The 21,780-nt window shown below is 39.4% G+C and overlaps 1 protein-coding gene across 1 annotated transcript; it reads left to right on the top strand.

Annotated features, from left to right (window-relative positions):
* Positions 1-270: 270 nt before the first annotated feature.
* On the top strand, positions 271-21,204 carry LOC148697001 (uncharacterized). Its single transcript, XM_088693422.1, has 4 exons — positions 271-292; positions 7,579-8,096; positions 8,934-9,650; positions 21,190-21,204. The coding sequence occupies exons 1-4, from the start codon at positions 271-273 to the stop codon at positions 21,202-21,204; spliced, it is 1,272 nt and encodes a 423-aa protein (XP_088549548.1).
* Positions 21,205-21,780: the final 576 nt, after the last annotated feature.

A 21,780-nucleotide genomic window follows, 5' to 3' on the forward strand; every position in this document is an offset into this window, starting at 1 on the left:
TCTAATCTTGAGGAGGAAGAGGAACCCATGGCAAGGGAGGAAGAAGAGGTCCAAACCATGGCAGCGGACAATCGTACAATCAAGGAGCTTTCCGCCTCGGGAATAGACAATGCTGCACCCTTTTGCATCTAATACCCAAGGGCGGCTCAAGATAAAATCGATGAATTTGAATTGAAGTCAAGTTTGTTGCACCACATTTCGAAGTTCCATGGACTGTCCATGGAGGATCCCAACAAGCATTTGAAGGAGTTCGAGGTGGTGTGTTCAAGCATGACTCTAATTAATATTGATAGTAGTATTTTGAAGATGAAGGCCTTTCCATTCTCATTATTGGAGAAGGCCAAGGATTGGTGATACGTAAAATTATACGCACACAAACTAAACCCTATTTGTGACAATTGTAGTAATGATGTAAGTAGGGATCGTTCTAACCGGGGATTAACTAGGGGTGCTAATCTATTTTGAAATGACTTGAAAACACAAAAACTAAATGTAAATACTCTTAACAAGACTACTATGACTCAGAATGGCTTTGAAAAACTCAAACTGCCTAAAACAATCAAATTGACTCAAATAGAAACTAGAACTTGATTTAGACGAATTTGAAAGTGTTTATGACTCCAAAAGCTTAAAGATACAAAAATAAAACAAATACGAATGATTAAGACTCAACGAAATATGGGGGAAATGTGTTTGGACGATATTAAATTACAAAGGCAAAATAAAAGGCAAAATGTAAATATGAATGTGATGAAAATATGGATGATGGAATAGCCAAGGGGTTCTTCTCCACACATGTTACACTTGCATACAATATTAATTCTCAGTTGGTCTTTCGATAAGTTGTGAAACTCAATGCTCCAAGTTAATTAGGTCCGCTTAAATTAACTTTCAGATTTCCCTAAATTCGTTGGATTGAATGGAATACGCATTACAACCAAATTATTCTTAATCAAAGTCCCTAACTATGGAATACGCATGATAGAGACATTCAACAAAGATCATTAAGTTCAATGAAAATTATAAGTGTTGACGAGGCATTCGTTACTATGGAATACGCATGAAACTTATGCCAAGAATTCGTTTAACGCGATTGTTTATAAGCAACCTCCACTACTTGTGAATATAAGTTCATAACGATTAGGTGAAACTCACTTATATTCTAGCGTCATATTCATGCATGAAAATTAAGCTTGCAATCTCAATGAACATACATAAATAAGTTATCAATCAAACAGTTAAACGAATTGAATCCACAACTTATGAAATTCCAACCAAAAGTAATCAATTCATATTGCAAATATAAACATAGTTTCGAATCACCCCCTAGCTAAAGGGGGTTTAGTTCCTCATAACTTTGAAATCAAAGAAACCCCTAAACATTCCAACAACTCAAACTTGAATTGTATGAACGTTTAGGCACTCTTCTCTTCCATTCTCATACGTACAAAACAAAGAGAATTCAATTTAAACTTTGAAATCAAAGAAACACCTAAACATTCCAACAACTCAAACTTGAATTGTATGAATGTTTAGGCACTCTTTTCTTCCTCGTTGTTGTAGCACAAGGTCTAAGGTGAGCCTTGGGGATTATGTGAAGTGTTTTGGAGGGATGGGAAGTGGTTGGATAGTGGCTGCAATGGAGGAGAAAAACTGCACAGAAATGGAAGGGGATTTGCGGCACAAGGGTTGTGTTTGTGTTGTGTGTTGTGTTGTGAATGAGATGAGATGAATTGTGGCTAGGTTGCATGCTTATTTATAGGTAAATGAGAGGGAACATGACAGCTTGGAATAGGTGGAAATGTGGCTGCAAGTTTGGTGAATGATTATGAGTGAATGCATGTGAATGTGGCTAGGTTGAAAAGCTGGAATTTCTGGAATTGTAATGTACCCCACGGCATTGATTAGTTTTAGGTGCATGTGGCTGCAATGTTTGTTGGTTAAAGATGCATGTGGATGTATTATACAATGGGAAAGTATGTGATTGACAATTAGGGTGAATGATTATGTGGCTACATGTTTGAATGATTAAAGTGCATGTGGGTTGATTGAATGAATGCAAAGTGAATGAATAATGAAATGGGAAAGCATGACCAAGGTGGAAATGCATGTGAAATGTTGGAAAGGGATTGGGAATGCACGGCTTTGGGGAAAGAATGAGTGGATGTGCAAATGTGTTTTAAATAATGAAAGTGTTTGGAGAATGAATGCAATGATGAAGAGTGAATAAAGAATGCATGTAGGGTTAGGAAATAAAATCATAACTTAAAGGGGGATGATTAAAGGGTGTTGAAAGGTTTTGCATGGCTTTGAAGTGATTGTGGATTGGGCTAGAGTTTAAGTACATGAAATGGACCCAAATTGCTCATCCTTGCATGGCAAGGAATGGTGTTTGTGTTAAGCCCATGGCAAGGTGTTATGTGATTGGGTTAGGGCCATTGTTTTGTGTCTTCAAGTGCATACAAGGCCTTCAATTTCATCCAACACTTGGGCTCCAAGTATAAGCTATCCATCCTTAGCCCAATAGTGCACCAAAACACTCCACAATGCATCCTTTCGTCAAACACGTCTTATTATCCTGAAAACACACAAAAGAAGCATAAAGGACTAAAATAACTAAAGAAACACAACGTAAATGCACGAGAACAAGCAAAGTAAGTCGCCTAAATATGCTCCTATCAAATACCCCCACACTTAGCTTTTGCTAGTCCTCGAGCAAAACAGAAAAACAAAATAAAACGAAACGAAACAGACCAAACACAATCTTAAACCTTCCAACGTTGCCTCAGTGATTTCCAATGCACATGACATGTTAAAAATCATTATTCCCACAGATTTTGGTTATCTTTACACTTAAGTACATACTTAATCATAGTCACCACATACTAATTCACAACTAAGCATTTAAAACTATATTTTGAATGTAGTAACATGCCTTAGAGAATTTGCTCAAATCCTTACAAGATATGCACTCATTTTTCACACAGATTTTCTGACTACACACCCTACACTAGCTATATGTGAGAAGATTGATGTAAATATGAATTCTAACACTCACATATGTTATATTAAAGAAAGCATTTTCTGGATTTACGACAATGACATGAATATGATCTCATGGATGGAATGCTACTACTTAGACGCGAGAACCAGTGACACCATATGCTCATACCAAGTTCAAACTCCACAAATTGAAATACACAACACTCAAGATAGAAGTCAAGGGTTGTAACAGGGCTTGGGGTATGTGGATAACAAAGAAGGGATATGGAAAACAAAGGTTCTTAAAGAAATAGTGAGCAAAGCATTTGAATCAACTTAGAATTCACTTTTGAATGAAAACTCAACTTTTGAACAAAAAGGGAGAATTTAGACAATTTACGCCCAGAATTGGTGTTTTTGGAACCTTTCTTCAATCACTTATTCTTTCATTTTTTTTTTTTTTTTTTTTCAAGCTCTTTTTTCTTTCTTTCTTTCTTTTCTTTTTTTTTTTTCTTTTCTTTTGCTTTTCTTTTGAATCTCAAAACATAAACACTTAAACATTCTCTCCCCCACACTTATTTTCTTTAATAATGTACTCAAAAGGAATTCAATTAAGTCATGCTCACTATCTTTTAAGAACAAGGGTGGGGATTGTCCTAAACTAGGCTAGGTGAGGAAAATGTGGGTAAACAAAGAATAAAGGCTAAACAAGGCTCAACGGGGTTAAAACTTACAACATATACGAAGTATGGGAAGTAAGTTTATTTGGCTATGGTGGTGGTCACTACACAGCTTCTTCTTGAATATGTGTTATGCAAATCAATAACATGCTTTGAATGAAATGGGCATGAGTTCTAGCATTTGGAACTATATGATGAAACGCCTTCTAAGTAGTAACCAAGCAAAGAATAATGAGATCATGCAACGACTTTAGAAAACAAGAAATCACAGATTATACTCTCCAAAGAACGTTATAGGCTCAAGTCTCTCAGGGTTGTAGCGTTTGTTTGAGTTCCTTCCTTCAAGCATGTTACAAAAACGAATTTTTTTCTTTTTTGATTGCATGTGAAGTCATACATTATAACCATAACCAAGCATATACCAAGAGTAAATCAAACTTTTCTCTATGCTTATAAATCTTTTAACCGTCATGCAATTACAAACCAAATCCTTGTCATTACGTTGGAAGGTTCCCTAAGACACAAACACACAAAAACAACTCAAAACACTCTTTTTAAGCTTTTCAAAACATTTTTTTTTTTTTTTTTTTTTCAAATTTTTATGTGATTTTCGGAGTTATAAAAACAAACATACTAAAACACTCTAAAACAACTTAAAAACATCTTAAAACAGTAAGGAACAACATTTGAAGTTATGGGTGATAAAATCCCACGTATTTGCATTAAATATACTTAGTTACCCCCCCACACTTAAATCAAACATTGTGATAGGAGCATATTCATGCGACTTAAATGGCTTGTTCTCGTGCATTTACGTTATGTTTCTCTCGTTATTTTTGTCCTTTATGCTTCTTTTGTGTGTTTTCAGGTTCTAAGGGCCTAGGGAGCAAGAAAGTGCATTTTGAGGCCATTTGGAGCATTTTTGGGCATGGATTGGATAGCTTATCCATGGAGCCAAGAGGATGGACGAATTTGAAGGCCTTGTATGCACTTGAAGACACAACACATTATGCCATACAAACCAACCTATTTTAGGCCCATTCTATGTACTTAAACCCTAGCCCTTTAAACTAGTTCATTTATCACTTATCAAACCATTCACTTATCACTCACCACATATCATATATTTATTACTTATCATATCATTCATTCATCTACATATCAATAACCACATATCATTCATTCATTACTTATCATATCATTCATTCATCTACATATCAATAACCACATATCAATAACCACTTATCTTATCACTCAACATATCATACACTTATCACTCATCACACTTCATCATTACACCACCATTCATTCTTTAAAACACAAACAACATTCACATGCAAACACAAGCTTTAACCAACAAACAAAACAGCCAACACATGCACCAAAACACCTTTGCCGTGGCCTTCACTCCCCCTTGCATTTTCAGCCATTCCACTTCATCATTACACCACCTTCTCCATCTTTAATCACATGCACCACTAATTCAACACATGCACTTGTTCCTCCATTAAATCAACCACATTCATCACCAAAGAACCTTTGTGCCGTGAGTTCCATTGCATTTCCAGCATCCTCACATGCATTCCCTTCACATTCACCCACATGCACATTCAATCATTCACACATCCACCACTCATTCTTCATCATTTCAACCACCTACATGCATTAATTATTAAACTCTTCATCATTGCATCCAGAAAATGAGCAAGAAAGCTTCCCAAACACATGCAAATCCATCCATGCCGTGGGTTCCCTTTGCTCCCCTTGTGCAATTCCAGTTTTCACATGTGTCCTAGCTGTTTTTCCATCATTCCTCCACACAAATGCTTAAACAAACAGCCATATGTTCCCTCCACTACCCCTATAAATACCCTAGCATTCATTCATTCACTCCCCATTCAATTCATATCTCATATTTCCATTCACAACACTTCACACAACACAAATACCATTCCATTGCCGTGAGTCCCACTTCATTTTCTGCATATTTTCTCTTCATTCTTCCATCTCCAACCACTCCCTACTCCATTCCACATACACCTAAAGCCCTTAAGCTCACCTTAGACTTTGTGCTACAACAACGAGGAAGAAAAGAGTGCTTAAACGTTCATACAATTCAAGTTTGAGTTGTTGGAATGTTTAGGTGTTTCTTTGATTTCAAAGTTTAAATTTAATTCTCTTTGTTTTGTACGTATGAGAAGGGAAGAGAAGAGTGCCTAAACGTTCATACAATTCACGTTTGAGTTGTTGGAATGTTTAGGTGTTTCTTTGATTTCAAAGTTATGAGGAACTAAACCCCCTTTAGCTAGGGGGTGATTCGAAACTATGTTTATATTTGCATTTTGAATTGATTACGTTTGGTTGGAATTTCATAAGTTGTGGATTCAATTCGTTTAACTGTTTGATTGATAACTTATTTATGTATGTTCATTGAGATTGCAAGCTTAATTTTCATGCATAAATATGACGATAGAATATAAGTGAATTTCACCTAATCGTTATGAACTTATATTCACAAGTAGTAGAGGTTGCTTATAAACAATCGCGTTAAACGAATTCTTGGCATAAGTTTCATGCGTATTCCATAGTAACGAATGCCTCGTCGATGTTTATGATTTCCGTTGAACTTAATGATCTTGGTTAAATGTCTCTATCATGCGTATTCCATAGTTAGGGACTTTGATTAAGAATAATTTGGTTGTAATGCGTATTCCATTCAATCCAACGAATTTAGGGAAATCTGAAAGTTAATATAAGCGGATCTAATTAACTTGGAGCATTGAGTTTCACAACTTATCGAAAGACCAACTGAGAATCAATTTTGTTTGCAAGTGTAACATGTGTGGAGAAGAACCCCTTGGCTATTCCATCATCCATATTTTTATCACATTCATATTTACATTTTGCCTTTAATTATATTCTGTCTTTTTAATTTAATATCGTCCAACCACAATTTCCCCCCCCCTATTTTGTTAAGTCTTAATCATTCGTATTTGTTTTATTTTTGTATCTTTAAGCTTTTGGAGTCATAAACAATTGCAAATTCGTCTAAATCAAGTTCTAGCTTCTATTTGAGTCAATTTGATTGTTTTAGACAATTTGAGTTTTTCAAAGCCATTCTGAGTCATAGTAGTCTTGTTAAGAGTATTTTAATTTAGTTTTTATGTTTTTAAGTCAATTTAGAAGGTTTTAGCAAGCCCTCCTAATCCCCGGTCTAGAACGATCCCTCACTTATCCATTCTACTACAATTGTCAAACGAGGGTTTAATTTGAGTGTCAAGTAAATCTCGCATCAAATTTTGGCGCCGTTGCCGGGGATTAGCAACTTTGCTAATCCTTTGTCTTTATTTTTATATTTTTTTTTTTTTTTTTTTTGTTTTTCGTGCATTCTTATTTTAGATTCTTAGTTTGTTTGTTTCCTTGTTTTTTAGGTACTGTGTATGACTCGTCGCTCTCGGCCTATTATAGAGAACATCTCCGACTTTGACGGTGATTTTGAACGCACTTTGAGGAGAACGAGGAGTCAACAAAGCAACTTTGCTAATCCTTTGTCTTTATTTTTATATTTTTTTTTGTTTTTCGTGCATTCTTATTTTAGATTCTTAGTTTGTTTGTTTCCTTGTTTTTTAGGTACTGTGTATGACTCGTCGCACTCGGCCTATTATAGAGAACATCTCCAACTTTGACGGTGATTTTGAACGCACTTTGAGGAGAACGAGGAGTCAACAAGAGCCACCACAACCTCCACCACAACCTGGGCTTGAAGAAGACGAAGTAGGTGTAGAAGAAAAGCCCACGGATCAGATTTTTGAAGAAGAACAAGCCATGGCAGCAGATAATAGAACCATCAAGGAGCTTTCGGCCTCAGGTTTGGATAATGCATTGCCTCTTTGTATCCAATACCCCACGGCTGCAGAGGGGAAGACTGAGGAATTTGAACTCAAATCCAGTTTGTTACACCATATTCCGAAGTTCCATGGCTTGTCTATGGAAGACCCCAACAAACACTTGAAGGAGTTCGAGGTGGTTTGTTCGAGCATGACCCCCGTCAATGTGGATGGGAGTATATTGAAGATGAAGGCCTTTCCATTTTCACTTATGGACAAGGCCAAAGATTGGCTCTACGAACTAGCCCCGGGAACTGTGACTTCGTGGGAGAGTATGAAGCGTGCTTTCTTGGAGAAATTCTTCCCTACTTCGAGAGTGATTCTCCTACGGAAGAAAATTAGTGGTATTCAACAGAATCATGGTGAGACATTCCCGGCTTATTATGAGCGCTTCAAGGGCCTTGTAGCTTCATGTCCTCAACATCAAATGAAGGAGGAACTTCTCCTTCAATATTTCTATGAGGGCCTCCTTCCTATCGAACGTCAAATGGTTGATGCGTCAGCGGGAGGAGCATTGGTGGACAAAACACCAAGGGATGCCAAGATTCTCATAGCCAACCGAGCGCTCAACGCTCAACAATATGAAGGAGTGGGCCAAAGGGAAGCCCCACGGCAACAAAGTGTAAATGAGGTGAGTGCTATTTCTGAAATTCAATCACAACTTGCTAATCTTACTTCTCTTGTTTCTCAGGTTGTGATTGGTCCAAAAGCACAAGAACACCAAGTTTGTGGCGTGTGCTCAATTCAAGGGCATCCATCCGACAAGTGCCCTCAACTAATCGAGAATGGTGGGTGGGAATCTGCCAATGCAATTGGTTTCCAAGGACAAAATTAAAACAACCCATACTCGAACACTTACAATGCCGGATGGAGGGACCATCCAAACTTCAAATGGAGGGAGCCACAACAAGCTGCCCAACAAGGAGGATTTAGGCCAAACCCCCCTGGTTTTTATTCCAAACCGTATGCACCCCAACAATCCCAACAACCTTCGGCATCATCTCATTCAGGTACGTCTTTGGAAAGTAATCAAGCTATGCAATTACTAACCTCTATTTCGCAGGGGTTGCAAAATCAAAACAACCGAATAGAAAATAACGAGAAGGAGATGATGGATATGAAGAAACAAATAGGGCAGATTTCTGAGTTCCTTGGACAGATTAGAGAGCAAGGAAAGCTTCCTAGCTCAACCACAGTCAATCCAAAGGGAGGATTCGAATCCGCCAAGGCCATCACCCTAAGGGGTGGAAAAGAAGTTGGGACCGAGCCAAACAATCCCAAATCTGCCCAGAAAGTAGATGAAGAGACGACACAACCTGAGGCAGATCACCCTAACTCGGCCAAATCAGGTAATTTAAGTTCAAATTCATGTACTTCACGTCCTAATCTGCCCAATGTACCTTTTCCTCGCAGGTTCATGCAAGAAAAAAAGGAAGAAAGCGAGAAGGACATTCTTGAAACGTTCCGGAAGGTGCAAGTGAACATACCGCTTCTCGATGCAATCAAACAGGTTCCAAAGTATGCTAAATTCCTCAAGGACCTATGCAATACAAAGAGAAGAAGGGCAAACAAAGAGGTAGTGAAGGTAAGCGAGAATGTGTCCGCTGTTTTGCAACGTAAACTGCCTACCAAGTGCAAAGACCCCGGTAGTTTCACGATTCCTTGTGTGATTGGACATAATCGTTTTGAACATGCCATGCTTGATTTAGGTGCATCCATAAATGTCATGCCTTATTCTATTTATGCATCTATGAATTTGGGTGAATTAAAACAAGATGGTGTAATTATACAATTGGCCGATCGTTCTAACGCGTATCCAAAAGGAGTTTTGGAAGATGTGCTTGTGCAGGTGAACCATTTAATTTTTCCGGCTGATTTCTACGTCCTAGACATGGAGGATTCAGCCCATTCTACATCTTTGCCGATTCTCCTTGGTAGGCCATTCATGAAGACGGCCCGAACGAAGATTGATGTATACAAAGGCACCTTGACAATGGAATTCGATGGGGAAGTGATTGATTTTAATATTTCTGAAACTATGAGATATCCCGTTGATGACCATTCTTGTTTTTCCATTGATGTTATCGATTCTTTGGCGCAGGTATACCTTGAAGAATTGAACGAGGACGCCCTGGAAACAACCATCACTAAGGCCATAGAGCGCAAAAATGAAGGATTTGGGCCAATGCAAGGCCACGACAAGGAGGAGGAATTCTTTGCAATGGGTTCTAGTGAAGAAATAATTGAGGTTGTGGCAGCCCTTGAGTCATTGCCACAACAATATGGTAAGGTTCCACTCTCACTTTCAAATTCAGTTTCCACTAAGATGCTACCTTCTGTTGTTCAGGCACCATCGCTTGAACTTAAGCCGTTGCCAGACCATTTGAAGTATGTGTTTTTGGGAAAAGGCAAAACATTGCCCGTCATCATTTCATCAAGTCTCACGGCAATGGAGGAGGAGAAGCTTGTGAGGGTGCTGCGAGAACACAAAACGGCCATAGGGTGGACTTTGGCCGACATTAAAGGAATAAGCCCTACCACATGCATGCACCGTATACTTCTTGAGGAGGGGGCTAAACCAACTCGAGAGGCTCAACGCCGTCTCAACCCTCCGATGATGGAAGTGGTGAAGAAGGAAATAATCAAGCTTTTGGATTGCGGAGTGATCTACCCTATCTCCGATAGCCGTTGGGTCTCTCCAGTTCAAGTCGTTCCCAAGAAGTCCGGAGTAACTGTTATCAAGAATGATGAGAATGAGCTCGTGCCTACACGCATGCAGACTGGATGGCGCGTATGTATCGATTACCGGAAGCTAAATGCCATGACTAGGAAAGATCACTTTCCTTTGCCATTCATCGACCAGATGCTCGAAAGGTTAGCCGGTCATGCTTTTTACTGTTTTCTTGATGGATACTCTGGATATAACCAAATTGTGATAGCCCCGGATGATCAAGAGAATACCACATTCACATGTCCCTTTGGAACATTTGCTTATCGTCGCATGCCATTTGGCTTATGCAACGCACCGGCCACTTTCCAAAGGTGTATGGTAAGTATATTTTCCGATTTTTTTGAAAAGATCATTGAGGTTTTCATGGATGATTTCAGTGTATTTGGGAGTTCATTTGATAATTGCTTGGATAATCTGACCTTAATTTTGAAACGATGTGTTGAAACTAACCTTGTCTTGAATTGGGAGAAATGTCACTTTATGGTGAAACAAGGTATAGTTTTAGGACATATTGTTTCAGAAAAAGGAATTGAAGTAGATAAATCGAAAATAGACCTTGTACGTCACTTACCCTCTCCTACTTCGGTTAGAGAGGTACGTTCGTTTCTTGGCCATGCAGGGTTCTATAGGCGTTTTATCAAAGACTTCTCCAAGATGTCCAACCCTCTTTGCCGATTGCTTCAAAAAGATGTGCCATTCAAGTTTGATGAAGAGTGTAATTCGGCATTTAACCAACTCAAGGAGAAGCTAGTCTCGGCCCCCATTATTGTACCTCCAGATTGGAGCCTTCCGTTCGAGCTCATGTGCGATGCATCCGACTATGCATTAGGAGCTGTTCTAGGACAAAGAAGAGACAAGCGGCCGCATGTCATATACTATGCATCTCGGACTCTCAATGATGCCCAATTGAACTACTCCACGACGGAAAAAGAACTTCTAGCTGTGGTTTTTGCTTTAGATAAATTCCGTTCATATTTAATTGGTACTAAAGTAATCGTTTATTCTGATCATGCAGCTTTGAGGTACTTGCTCACAAAAAAGGAAGCAAAGCCGAGGCTTATCCGTTGGATTCTTCTTCTTCAAGAATTTGATATTGAAATCCGGGATAAGAAAGGAAGCGAGAATGTAGTGGCTGACCATTTAAGCCGAATGATCCACGAGGAGCATGAACATGCCGTGCCTATCCCTGAAACTTTTCCCGATGAGCAGCTGCTATCCATTGAGGTAAGTGAACCATGGTATGCAGATTTAGTGAATTACTTGGTGGCTAAACAAATTCCAAATGAACTAAACAAGCACCAACGTGATAAGCTTAAAAATGATGCACGTTTCTATGTTTGGGATGACCCTTATTTGTGGAAGTATTGCTCAGATCAAATTGTACGTAGATGTGTGCATGATTCTGAATTTCACTCTATTCTAAGCTTTTGTCACACATATGCATGTGGTGGTCATTTTGGCACACAACGCACTGCCCTCAAGGTTCTAGAATGTGGTTTTTATTGGCCGACTATATTTAGGGATGCTAGAACCTTTTGTATGTCTTGTGATCGTTGCCAACGAATGGGTAACATAGGTACCAAGGACCAAATGACGCAAACCCCTGTCTTTAATGTAGAAATTTTTGATGTTTGGGGCATTGATTTCATGGGCCCTTTTCCTCCATCTTATGGTTTCACTTATATCTTGCTAGCCGTTGATTATGTTTCTAAATGGGTGGAAGCAAAAGCCACCCGTACTAACGATTCTAAGGTGGTTGCAGATTTCGTGAAAACTAACATTTTTGCTAGGTTTGGAATGCCGAGAGTAATCATAAGTGATGGAGGGTCTCACTTTTGCAATCGGACCATTGAGGCGTTGCTAAGAAAGTACCATGTCAAACATAAGGTCTCCACACCTTACCATCCTCAAACAAATGGCCAAGCCGAGGTGTCTAACCGAGAAATCAAACAAATTTTGGAGAAGACCGTTGGACCAACAAGGAGGGATTGGAGCTTACGTTTAGATGATGCACTGTGGGCATATCGTACGGCATACAAAACACCCATTGGGATGTCACCTTTTCGGCTCGTCTATGGTAAGCCATGTCATTTGCCCGTAGAGTTAGAGCACAAGGCACATTGGGCCGTGAAGATTTTCAACATGGACATAGATGCAGCGGGAGTTCATAGGAAGCTCCAATTGAATGAACTTGAGGAGATTCGGAATGAAGCCTATGAGAATGCCCGGATGTACAAAGCCAAGACCAAAGCATTCCATGATAAAATGATTCGAACCAAGACCTTCACAGTTGGGCAGAAAGTGTTACTTTTCAACTCTCGCCTACGTTTGTTTCCTGGTAAGTTGCGTTCTAAATGGATTGGCCCGTTTGTTGTTACTAATGTTTTCCCTCATGGTGCAGTGCAAATCAAAAGTTCAAAGACGCAGCAAGAATTCAAAGTGAATGGGCATCGATTGAAGCCCTATTACGAGATGTTTGAGGAGCATGTCGTGGAGGAGGTACCCCTCCATGCCGTGGAACCTAGTCAAGCTTAAACGGAGGTACCGTCCGGCTGCAAGACGTAAAAGAAAGCGCTTCATGGGAGGCAACCCATGCATCCGAATAGAGAAGAACTTGAAAACCCCTTTAAGAGACTTATTTTTATTCCTTTCTTTTTCTTTACTGCCTTTACTTTGCTTTCTTTCTCGTATTTGTTTATTTGCTTGCTCTGTTGTGACTTTCTGCTTAAAACATTGAGGACAAAGTTTGATTTAAGTGTGGGGGGGTAAACAATTTGTATTTGCATGAATTTCGTGGGATTTATTCACCTATCACTTAGAATGTTGTTTCTTGCTGTTTTAAGTGTTTTTAGAGTGTTTTATAGTGTCTTGGTATAAAACTTCGAAAATTTGATAAAAAATAAAAAATAAAAAATAAAAAATAAAAAATAAAAAAAAAAACTCTTCTCTTTGTTGCTATTTCGTTTCTGCCTTGTTAGGTTGTTTAGTTGTTATTGTTTGTTTGTTTATTAATTGTGTGAGTCTATGATTGTAACATTGAGAAAATGTTTGATTTATTGATAGGCACTGCTAAACAAAGAAAGATGGTGCTTCACAAAGGTTGTTTGCTTGAGGCCCCACTACGTGGCTTTACTCTTGAAGCGGAAGGCGTAGGAACAGAAGGCATCGGAGCGGAAGGCGTAGGAACAGAAGGCATAGGAGCAGAAGGCATCGGAGCGGGAGGCATCGAAGATAGAGCATTCCAGGCCTCAATACTTGGCCAAGCGCTGGATGAGCCAGGAAAAAGGTGCCTCTGGAGGAAAGACGAAAACCTTTGACGGTCACTGTGAATCCGACCTTCAGACTCTTGCAGCTCATCAAGCTTCCTCTTCATGCCCGACGAATAGTTATTTGCAAGCACATGCAAACTTCTATTCTCATACTTCAGCTGCTGGATCTCCTGCTTGAGACTTTCCACCTCTGCCATCAATGATTCCACCTGACGGGAGCGGGCAAGCAGGCGTTGGCCCATGTTGGACACAGAACTCGCACACTGAACACTAAGTGCGAGGGACTCTTGAACGGCCAACTCATCGGACCGTCCTGACAGCAGCCTACTATCTTTTGGTGTGAGGAGGTTCCTAGCTACTATTGTAGCTGTTGTGGCGTCCTGCATCACAGAGTCTTCACCTGAAAGAGGACCGTTAGAAGAAAAGAAAGAAGGACGCCATACGTTACCTTGACGCGGCGCGCCCGTATCACTGCTAAGGCTCAATTCCAAGCTAAGGTTCGATGAGTTTGCCATTTTTTCAAAAGTGTTCAAAGAAAAGGGATGGAGTTAAATTTCAAAGGGCCGGAGTCGATTTTCAAGAATGGGAAATCTTCAGAGTGTGTTTGTGGCGGTGATCGATACCTCAATAAGAAGCCAAGGCGACGCGTCCACCGATTCAAAAAGCCGGAATTTCCGGCGTAATTTAGGCGACGCTTTCTCAGCTTTTCAGAAGACGTGTTCAACTTTGTCAAAAGAGTTCTTCTTTTCAGACAACACGTGGAGGCCATCATCGCAACTACACATCTTTAGCCGACAAGCGCAAAGTTCGGCGACACTTTCTCAACTTTTCAGAAGACGCGTGCAGCTTTGTCAAAATGAGCCGCATCTGCACTACCACGTGTCGTTCAGCAAGCGAAGGGACGTCGTTCAGAAATCGAAGGGGCGCCTGCTCAGAAATCGAAGAGGCGTGTTCAGAGATCGAAGAGGCGCCATTATTTCAAAAAGCCGGATTTGCGGGATCAAAACGTTTGTCGACAAAGGTAAAAAGTACCACCACTTGATATTATCTCTATATATGTCGACCTTCGTCTTTTATGGCAGGGTAAACCTGAAGAAAATGCCCAACTCTCTCTCACCTCTGAGGGCGCACTCCCAGCAAAGCCTTTCGAAATACTCAATTCTTTCTTCTTCCCCAAAGATGATACCAGATGCCTGGAGTACAGATGACCCAGGAGGAAGCAGCACAACAAATACATGTGCTGATTCATTCACCGCTTCTTCAAAAGCAAAGGTATCTCATATCATCAAGGTCAAAAGCAAAAGTATCTCATATCATGCTCTTTCCCTGTCTTTTTCTTTGTCCTTGTTCTTACTCGCATGGCAAAGTAAAAGAAGCAATCAGCCGGCACTTGGAGTCAGTCTTCCGATCTGGAGCCAACTGCCTGGAATCTATTCCTGATTGCTTACCTAGCGTTGCTCTCGAGTAGTCATCTTCAACGGTTGATACACTTCCGGAGAAGGGACCACTTCTGCAAAGGGGAGCGAGTAAGGCAAGTGAAAATGATACATTGAAGCATGTGGAGACAAACATAGGCTGAGTTATCCTCCAACCCTTTTCAATACGAATTGGAAAGATTGAACAAAGAAACGGACCAAAGGGGTAAGCTCAGACCTTCGGGGGAGACCAAATGAACCATCATGCTGCCCAGTTCAAGAAGTAGCACAAAGGAAAATCAACGATGGGCGGAAACCAGTTCAAGACTAAGCCTGTGGAATCACAAAGATCAAAGCCTCAATGCAATTACCAAGGAGAAGATGGAATTTACACTCTATAACTAGATTTGCGTCTCTAAACTCTTCTCTTTGTTAATTACATTATGCCATGTTTAGTATGTTTAAGTGCTTTTTGTGTATTTACTTATGCTTTGTGTGAATCTATGCTTAAAACATTGAGGACAATGTTTGATTTAAGTGTGGGGGGGTAACTAAGTATATTTGATGCAAATTCGTTGGATTTTATCACCTATCACTTCACATGTTGTTTCTCACTGTTTTAAAACTATTTTAGTGTGTGTTGTTTTATAACTCCGAAAAGCACATAAAAATTTGAAAAATTGTTTTGAAAAGCCTAAAAAGAGTGTTTTGAGTCGTTTTTGTGAGTTTGTGTCTTAGGATACCTTCCAACACAATGTTAAGGATTTGGTTTATAATTGCATGACGGTTAGAAAGAGTTATAAACATAGAGAAAAGTTTGATTTACTCTTGGTATATGCTTGGTTTAGGTTATAATGTATGACTTCACATGCAATCATAAAAGAAAAAAAAATTAGTTATGTAACATGCTTGAAGGAAGGAACTCAAACAAACGCTACAACCCTGAGAGACTTGAGCCTATAACGTTCTTTGGAGAGTATAATCTGTGATTTCTTGTTTTCTAAAATCGTTGCATGATCTCATTATTCTTTGCTTGGTTACTACTTAGAAGGCGTTTCATCATATAGTTCCAAATGCTAGAACTCATGCCCATTTCATTCAAAGCATGTTATTGATTTGCATAACATATATCAAGATGAAGTTGTGTAGTTGCCACCATAGCCAAATAGCCTCACTTCCCATATTTCGTATATGTTGTAAGTTGTACCCCCGTTGAGCCGTGTTAGCCCATGTTCTTTGTTAACCCACTTTTTCCTCACCTAGCCTAGTTTAGGACAATCCCCACCCTTGTTCTTAAAAGATAGTGAGCATAACCTAATTGAATTCCTTTTGAGTTACATTATGAAAGAAAATAAATGTGGGGGAGAGAATGTTTAAGTGTTTATGTTTTGAGATTCAAAAAAAAAAAAAAAAAAAAAAAAAAAAAAAAAAGAGAAAAGAATAAGTGATTGAAGAAAGGTTCCAAAACACCAATTCTGGGCGTAAATTGTCTAAATTCTCCCTTTTTGTTCAAAAGTTGAGTTTTCATTCAAAAGTGAATTCTAAGTTGATTCAAATGCTTTGCTCACTATTTCTTTAAGAACCTTTGTTTTCCATATCCCTTCTTTGTTATCCACATACCCCAAGCCCCGTTACAACCCTTGACTTCTATCTTGAGTGTTATGTGTTTCAATTTGTGGAGTTTGAACTTGGTATGAGCATATGGTGTCACTGGTTCTCGCGTCTAAGTAGTAGCATTCCATTCATGAGATCATATCTAAACTTGATTATTAACTCCAGAAATTGCGTTCTTTGTAATACATATATGTGAGTGTCGTTTTCATGTTTACATCAATCTTCTCACATATGACTAGATTAGGGTGTGTAGTTAGAAAATCTGAGTAAAAATTGAGTGCATATCTTGAAAGGAATTGAGCAAATTCTCTAAGGCATGTTACTACATTCAAAACATGGTTTTAAATGCTTAATTGCGAACTAGTATGTGGTAACTATGATTAAGAATGTACTTAAGGGTAAAGATGGCTAAATTCTGTGGGAATAATGATTTTTAACTTGTCATGTGCATTGGAAATCCCTAAGACGGTTGTTGGAAGGTTTAGGTTGTGTTTTACGTGTTTAGTGTCGTTTTGTTTATTTGTTTTTATTCTGTTTTGCTCGAGGACTAGCAAAAGCTAAGTGTGGGGGTATTTGATAGGAGCATATTCATGCGACTTAAATGGCTTGTTCTCGTGCATTTACGTTATGTTTCTCTCGTTATTTTTGTCCTTTATGCTTCTTTTGTGTGTTTTCAGGTTCTAAGGGCCTAGGGAGCAAGAAAGTGCATTTTGAGGCCATTTGGAGCATTTTTGGGCATGGATTGGATAGCTTATCCATGGAGCCAAGAGGATGGACGAATTTGAAGGCCTTGTATGCACTTGAAGACACAACACATTATGCCATACAAACCAACCTATTTTAGGCCCATTCTATGTACTTAAACCCTAGCCCTTTAAACTAGTTCATTTATCACTTATCAAACCATTCACTTATCACTCACCACATATCATATATTTATTACTTATCATATCATTCATTCATCTACATATCAATAACCACATATCATTCATTCATTACTTATCATATCATTCATTCATCTACATATCAATAACCACATATCAATAACCACTTATCTTATCACTCAACATATCATACACTTATCACTCATCACACTTCATCATTACACCACCATTCATTCTTTAAAACACAAACAACATTCACATGCAAACACAAGCTTTAACCAACAAACAAAACAGCCAACACATGCACCAAAACACCTTTGCCGTGGCCTTCACTCCCCCTTGCATTTTCAGCCATTCCACTTCATCATTACACCACCTTCTCCATCTTTAATCACATGCACCACTAATTCAACACATGCACTTGTTCCTCCATTAAATCAACCACATTCATCACCAAAGAACCTTTGTGCCGTGAGTTCCATTGCATTTCCAGCATCCTCACATGCATTCCCTTCACATTCACCCACATGCACATTCAATCATTCACACATCCACCACTCATTCTTCATCATTTCAACCACCTACATGCATTAATTATTAAACTCTTCATCATTGCATCCAGAAAATGAGCAAGAAAGCTTCCCAAACACATGCAAATCCATCCATGCCGTGGGTTCCCTTTGCTCCCCTTGTGCAATTCCAGTTTTCACATGTGTCCTAGCTGTTTTTCCATCATTCCTCCACACAAATGCTTAAACAAACAGCCATATGTTCCCTCCACTACCCCTATAAATACCCTAGCATTCATTCATTCACTCCCCATTCAATTCATATCTCATATTTCCATTCACAACACTTCACACAACACAAATACCATTCCATTGCCGTGAGTCCCACTTCATTTTCTGCATATTTTCTCTTCATTCTTCCATCTCCAACCACTCCCTACTCCATTCCACATACACCTAAAGCCCTTAAGCTCACCTTAGACTTTGTGCTACAACAACGAGGAAGAAAAGAGTGCTTAAACGTTCATACAATTCAAGTTTGAGTTGTTGGAATGTTTAGGTGTTTCTTTGATTTCAAAGTTTAAATTTAATTCTCTTTGTTTTGTACGTATGAGAAGGGAAAAGAAGAGTGCCTAAACGTTCATACAATTCACGTTTGAGTTGTTGGAATGTTTAGGTGTTTCTTTGATTTCAAAGTTATGAGGAACTAAACCCCCTTTAGCTAGGGGGTGATTCGAAACTATGTTTATATTTGCATTTTGAATTGATTACGTTTGGTTGGAATTTCATAAGTTGTGGATTCAATTCGTTTAACTGTTTGATTGATAACTTATTTATGTATGTTCATTGAGATTGCAAGCTTAATTTTCATGCATAAATATGACGATAGAATATAAGTGAATTTCACCTAATCGTTATGAACTTATATTCACAAGTAGTAGAGGTTGCTTATAAACAATCGCGTTAAACGAATTCTTGGCATAAGTTTCATGCGTATTCCATAGTAACGAATGCCTCGTCGATGTTTATGATTTCCGTTGAACTTAATGATCTTGGTTAAATGTCTCTATCATGCGTATTCCATAGTTAGGGACTTTGATTAAGAATAATTTGGTTGTAATGCGTATTCCATTCAATCCAACGAATTTAGGGAAATCTGAAAGTTAATATAAGCGGATCTAATTAACTTGGAGCATTGAGTTTCACAACTTATCGAAAGACCAACTGAGAATCAATTTTGTTTGCAAGTGTAACATGTGTGGAGAAGAACCCCTTGGCTATTCCATCATCCATATTTTTATCACATTCATATTTACATTTTGCCTTTAATTATATTCTGTCTTTTTAATTTAATATCGTCCAACCACAATTTCCCCCCCCCTATTTTGTTAAGTCTTAATCATTCGTATTTGTTTTATTTTTGTATCTTTAAGCTTTTGGAGTCATAAACAATTGCAAATTCGTCTAAATCAAGTTCTAGCTTCTATTTGAGTCAATTTGATTGTTTTAGACAATTTGAGTTTTTCAAAGCCATTCTGAGTCATAGTAGTCTTGTTAAGAGTATTTTAATTTAGTTTTTATGTTTTTAAGTCAATTTAGAAGGTTTTAGCAAGCCCTCCTAATCCCCGGTCTAGAACGATCCCTCACTTATCCATTCTACTACAATTGTCAAACGAGGGTTTAATTTGAGTGTCAAGTAAATCTCGCATCACATTGTCCTCAATGTTTTAAGCATAGATTCACACAAAACATAAGTAAACACACAAAAAGCATTTAAACATACTAAACATGGCAAAATGTAATTAACAAAGAGAAGAGTTTAGGGACGCAAATCTGGTTATGGAGTGTAAATTCCATCTTCTCTTTGTTGATTACATTGAGGCTTGATCTTGATGATTCCACAGGCTTACTCTCGAACTGGTTGCCGCCCATCATTGATTTTCCTTTGTGCTACTCTTGATCTGGGCAGCAGGATTCTTTTGGTCTCCCCTGAAGGTCTGAGCTTATTCCTTTGGTCTGTTTCTTTGTTCAATCTTTCCAATTCGTATTGAAAAGGTTTGGAGGATAACTCAGCCTAAGTTTGTCTCCACATGCTTCAATGTATCATTTTCACTTGCCTTACTCGCTCCCCTTTGCAGAAGTGGTCCCTTCTCCGGAAGTGTATCAACCGTTGAAGATGACTACTCGAGAGCAACGCTAGGTAAGCAATCAGGAATAGATTCCAGGCAGTTGGCTCCAACTCGGAAGACTGACTCCAAGTGCCGGCTGATTGCTTCTTTCACTTTGCCATGCGAGTAAGAACAAGGACAAAGAAAAAGACAGGGAAAGAGCATGATATGAGATACTTTTGCTTTTGACCTTGATGATATGAGATACCTTTGCTTTTGAAGAAGCGGTGAATGAATCAGCATACTTCAATCCGCCGTTTCCTCCTGGGTCATCTGTACTCAAGGCATCTGGTATCATCTTTGGGGAAGAAGAAAAAATTGAGTATTTTAAAAGGCTTTGCTGGGAGTGAGCCCTCAGAGGTGAGGGAGAGTTGGGCATTTTCTTCAGGTTTGCCTTGCCATAAAAAAACGAAGGTCAACATATATAGAGATAATATCAAGTGGTGGTACTGTTCTTTTACCCTTGTCGACAAATGTCTCTTCGATATCTGAACGACGCCTATTCGATTTCTGAGCAGGCGCCCCTTCGATTTCTGAACGACGCCTCTTTGATTTCTGAACGACACGTAGTAGTGCGGATGCGGCTCCTTTTGACAAGGCTGCACGCATTTTCTGAAAAGCAGAGAAAGCGTCGCCGGATTTTGCGCTTGTCGGCTAAAGATGTGTAGTTGCGATGATGGCTTCCACGTGCTTTCTGAAAAGAAGAAATCTTTTGACAAAGTTGAATCACGTCCTCTGAAAAGCCGAGAACGCGTTGCCTAAATTACGCCGGAAATTCCGGCTTTTTGGATCGGTGGACGCGTCGCCTTGGCTTCTTATAGAGGTATCGATCACCGCCAACATACACACTCTGAAGATTTCCCATTCTTGAACATCGTCTCCGGCCCTTTGAAATTTTAACTTCATCCTCCCCTTCTCTTTGAACACTTTTGAAAATGGCAAACTCATCGAACCTTAGCTTGGAATTGAGTCTTAGCAGTGATACGGGCGCGCCGCGTCAAGGTAACGTATGGCGCCCTTCTTTTTTATCTTCTAACGGTCTTCTTATAGGTGAAGATTCCGTGATGCAGGACGCCACAACAGCTACAATAGTAGCTAGGAACCTCCTCACTCCAAAAGATAGTAGGCTGCTGTCAGGACGGTCCAATGAGTTGGCCGTTCAAGAGTCCCTCGCACTTAGTGTTCAGTGTGCGAGTTCTGTGTCCAACATGGGCCAACGCCTGCTTGCCCGCTCCCGTCAAGTGGAATCATTGATGGCAGAGGTGGAAAGTCTCAAGCAGGAGATCCAACAGCTTAAGTACGAGAATAGAAGTTTGCATGTGCTTGCAAATAACTATTCGGCGGGCATGAAGAGGAAGCTTGATGAGCTGCAAGAATCTGAAGGTCGGATTCAAAGTGACCGTCAAAAGCTTGCTACTTATCTCCAGAGGCACCTGTTTCCTGGGTCATCCAGCGCTTGGCCAAGTATTGAGGCCTGGAATGCTCTAGCTCCGATGCCTTCTGCTCCGATGTCTTCTGCCCCTATGCCTCCCGCTTCTATGCCTCCCGCTTCTATGCCTTCTGCTTCGACGCCTCGTAGTGGGGCTTCAAGTAAACGCCCTTTATGAAGGCTCCATCTTTCTTTGTTTAGCAGTGCCTATC

The sequence above is a fragment of the Pyrus communis genome, chromosome 5 (genome assembly GCF_041283825.1).
Source record: "Pyrus communis isolate YQ-2024b chromosome 5, ASM4128382v1, whole genome shotgun sequence".
In the NCBI taxonomy this organism is placed as follows: domain Eukaryota; kingdom Viridiplantae; phylum Streptophyta; class Magnoliopsida; order Rosales; family Rosaceae; genus Pyrus; species Pyrus communis.

Coding starts and splice junctions, on each gene's coding strand:
- LOC148697001 (XM_088693422.1), top strand. CDS start 271: ATGACTCTAATTAATATTGATA. Junction 293..7,578: donor GACTCTAATTAATATTGATA/GTAGTATTTTGA, acceptor CCACGGCTGCAG/AGGGGAAGACTGAGGAATTT. Junction 8,097..8,933: donor CACCAAGGGATGCCAAGATT/CTCATAGCCAAC, acceptor ACTTCACGTCCT/AATCTGCCCAATGTACCTTT.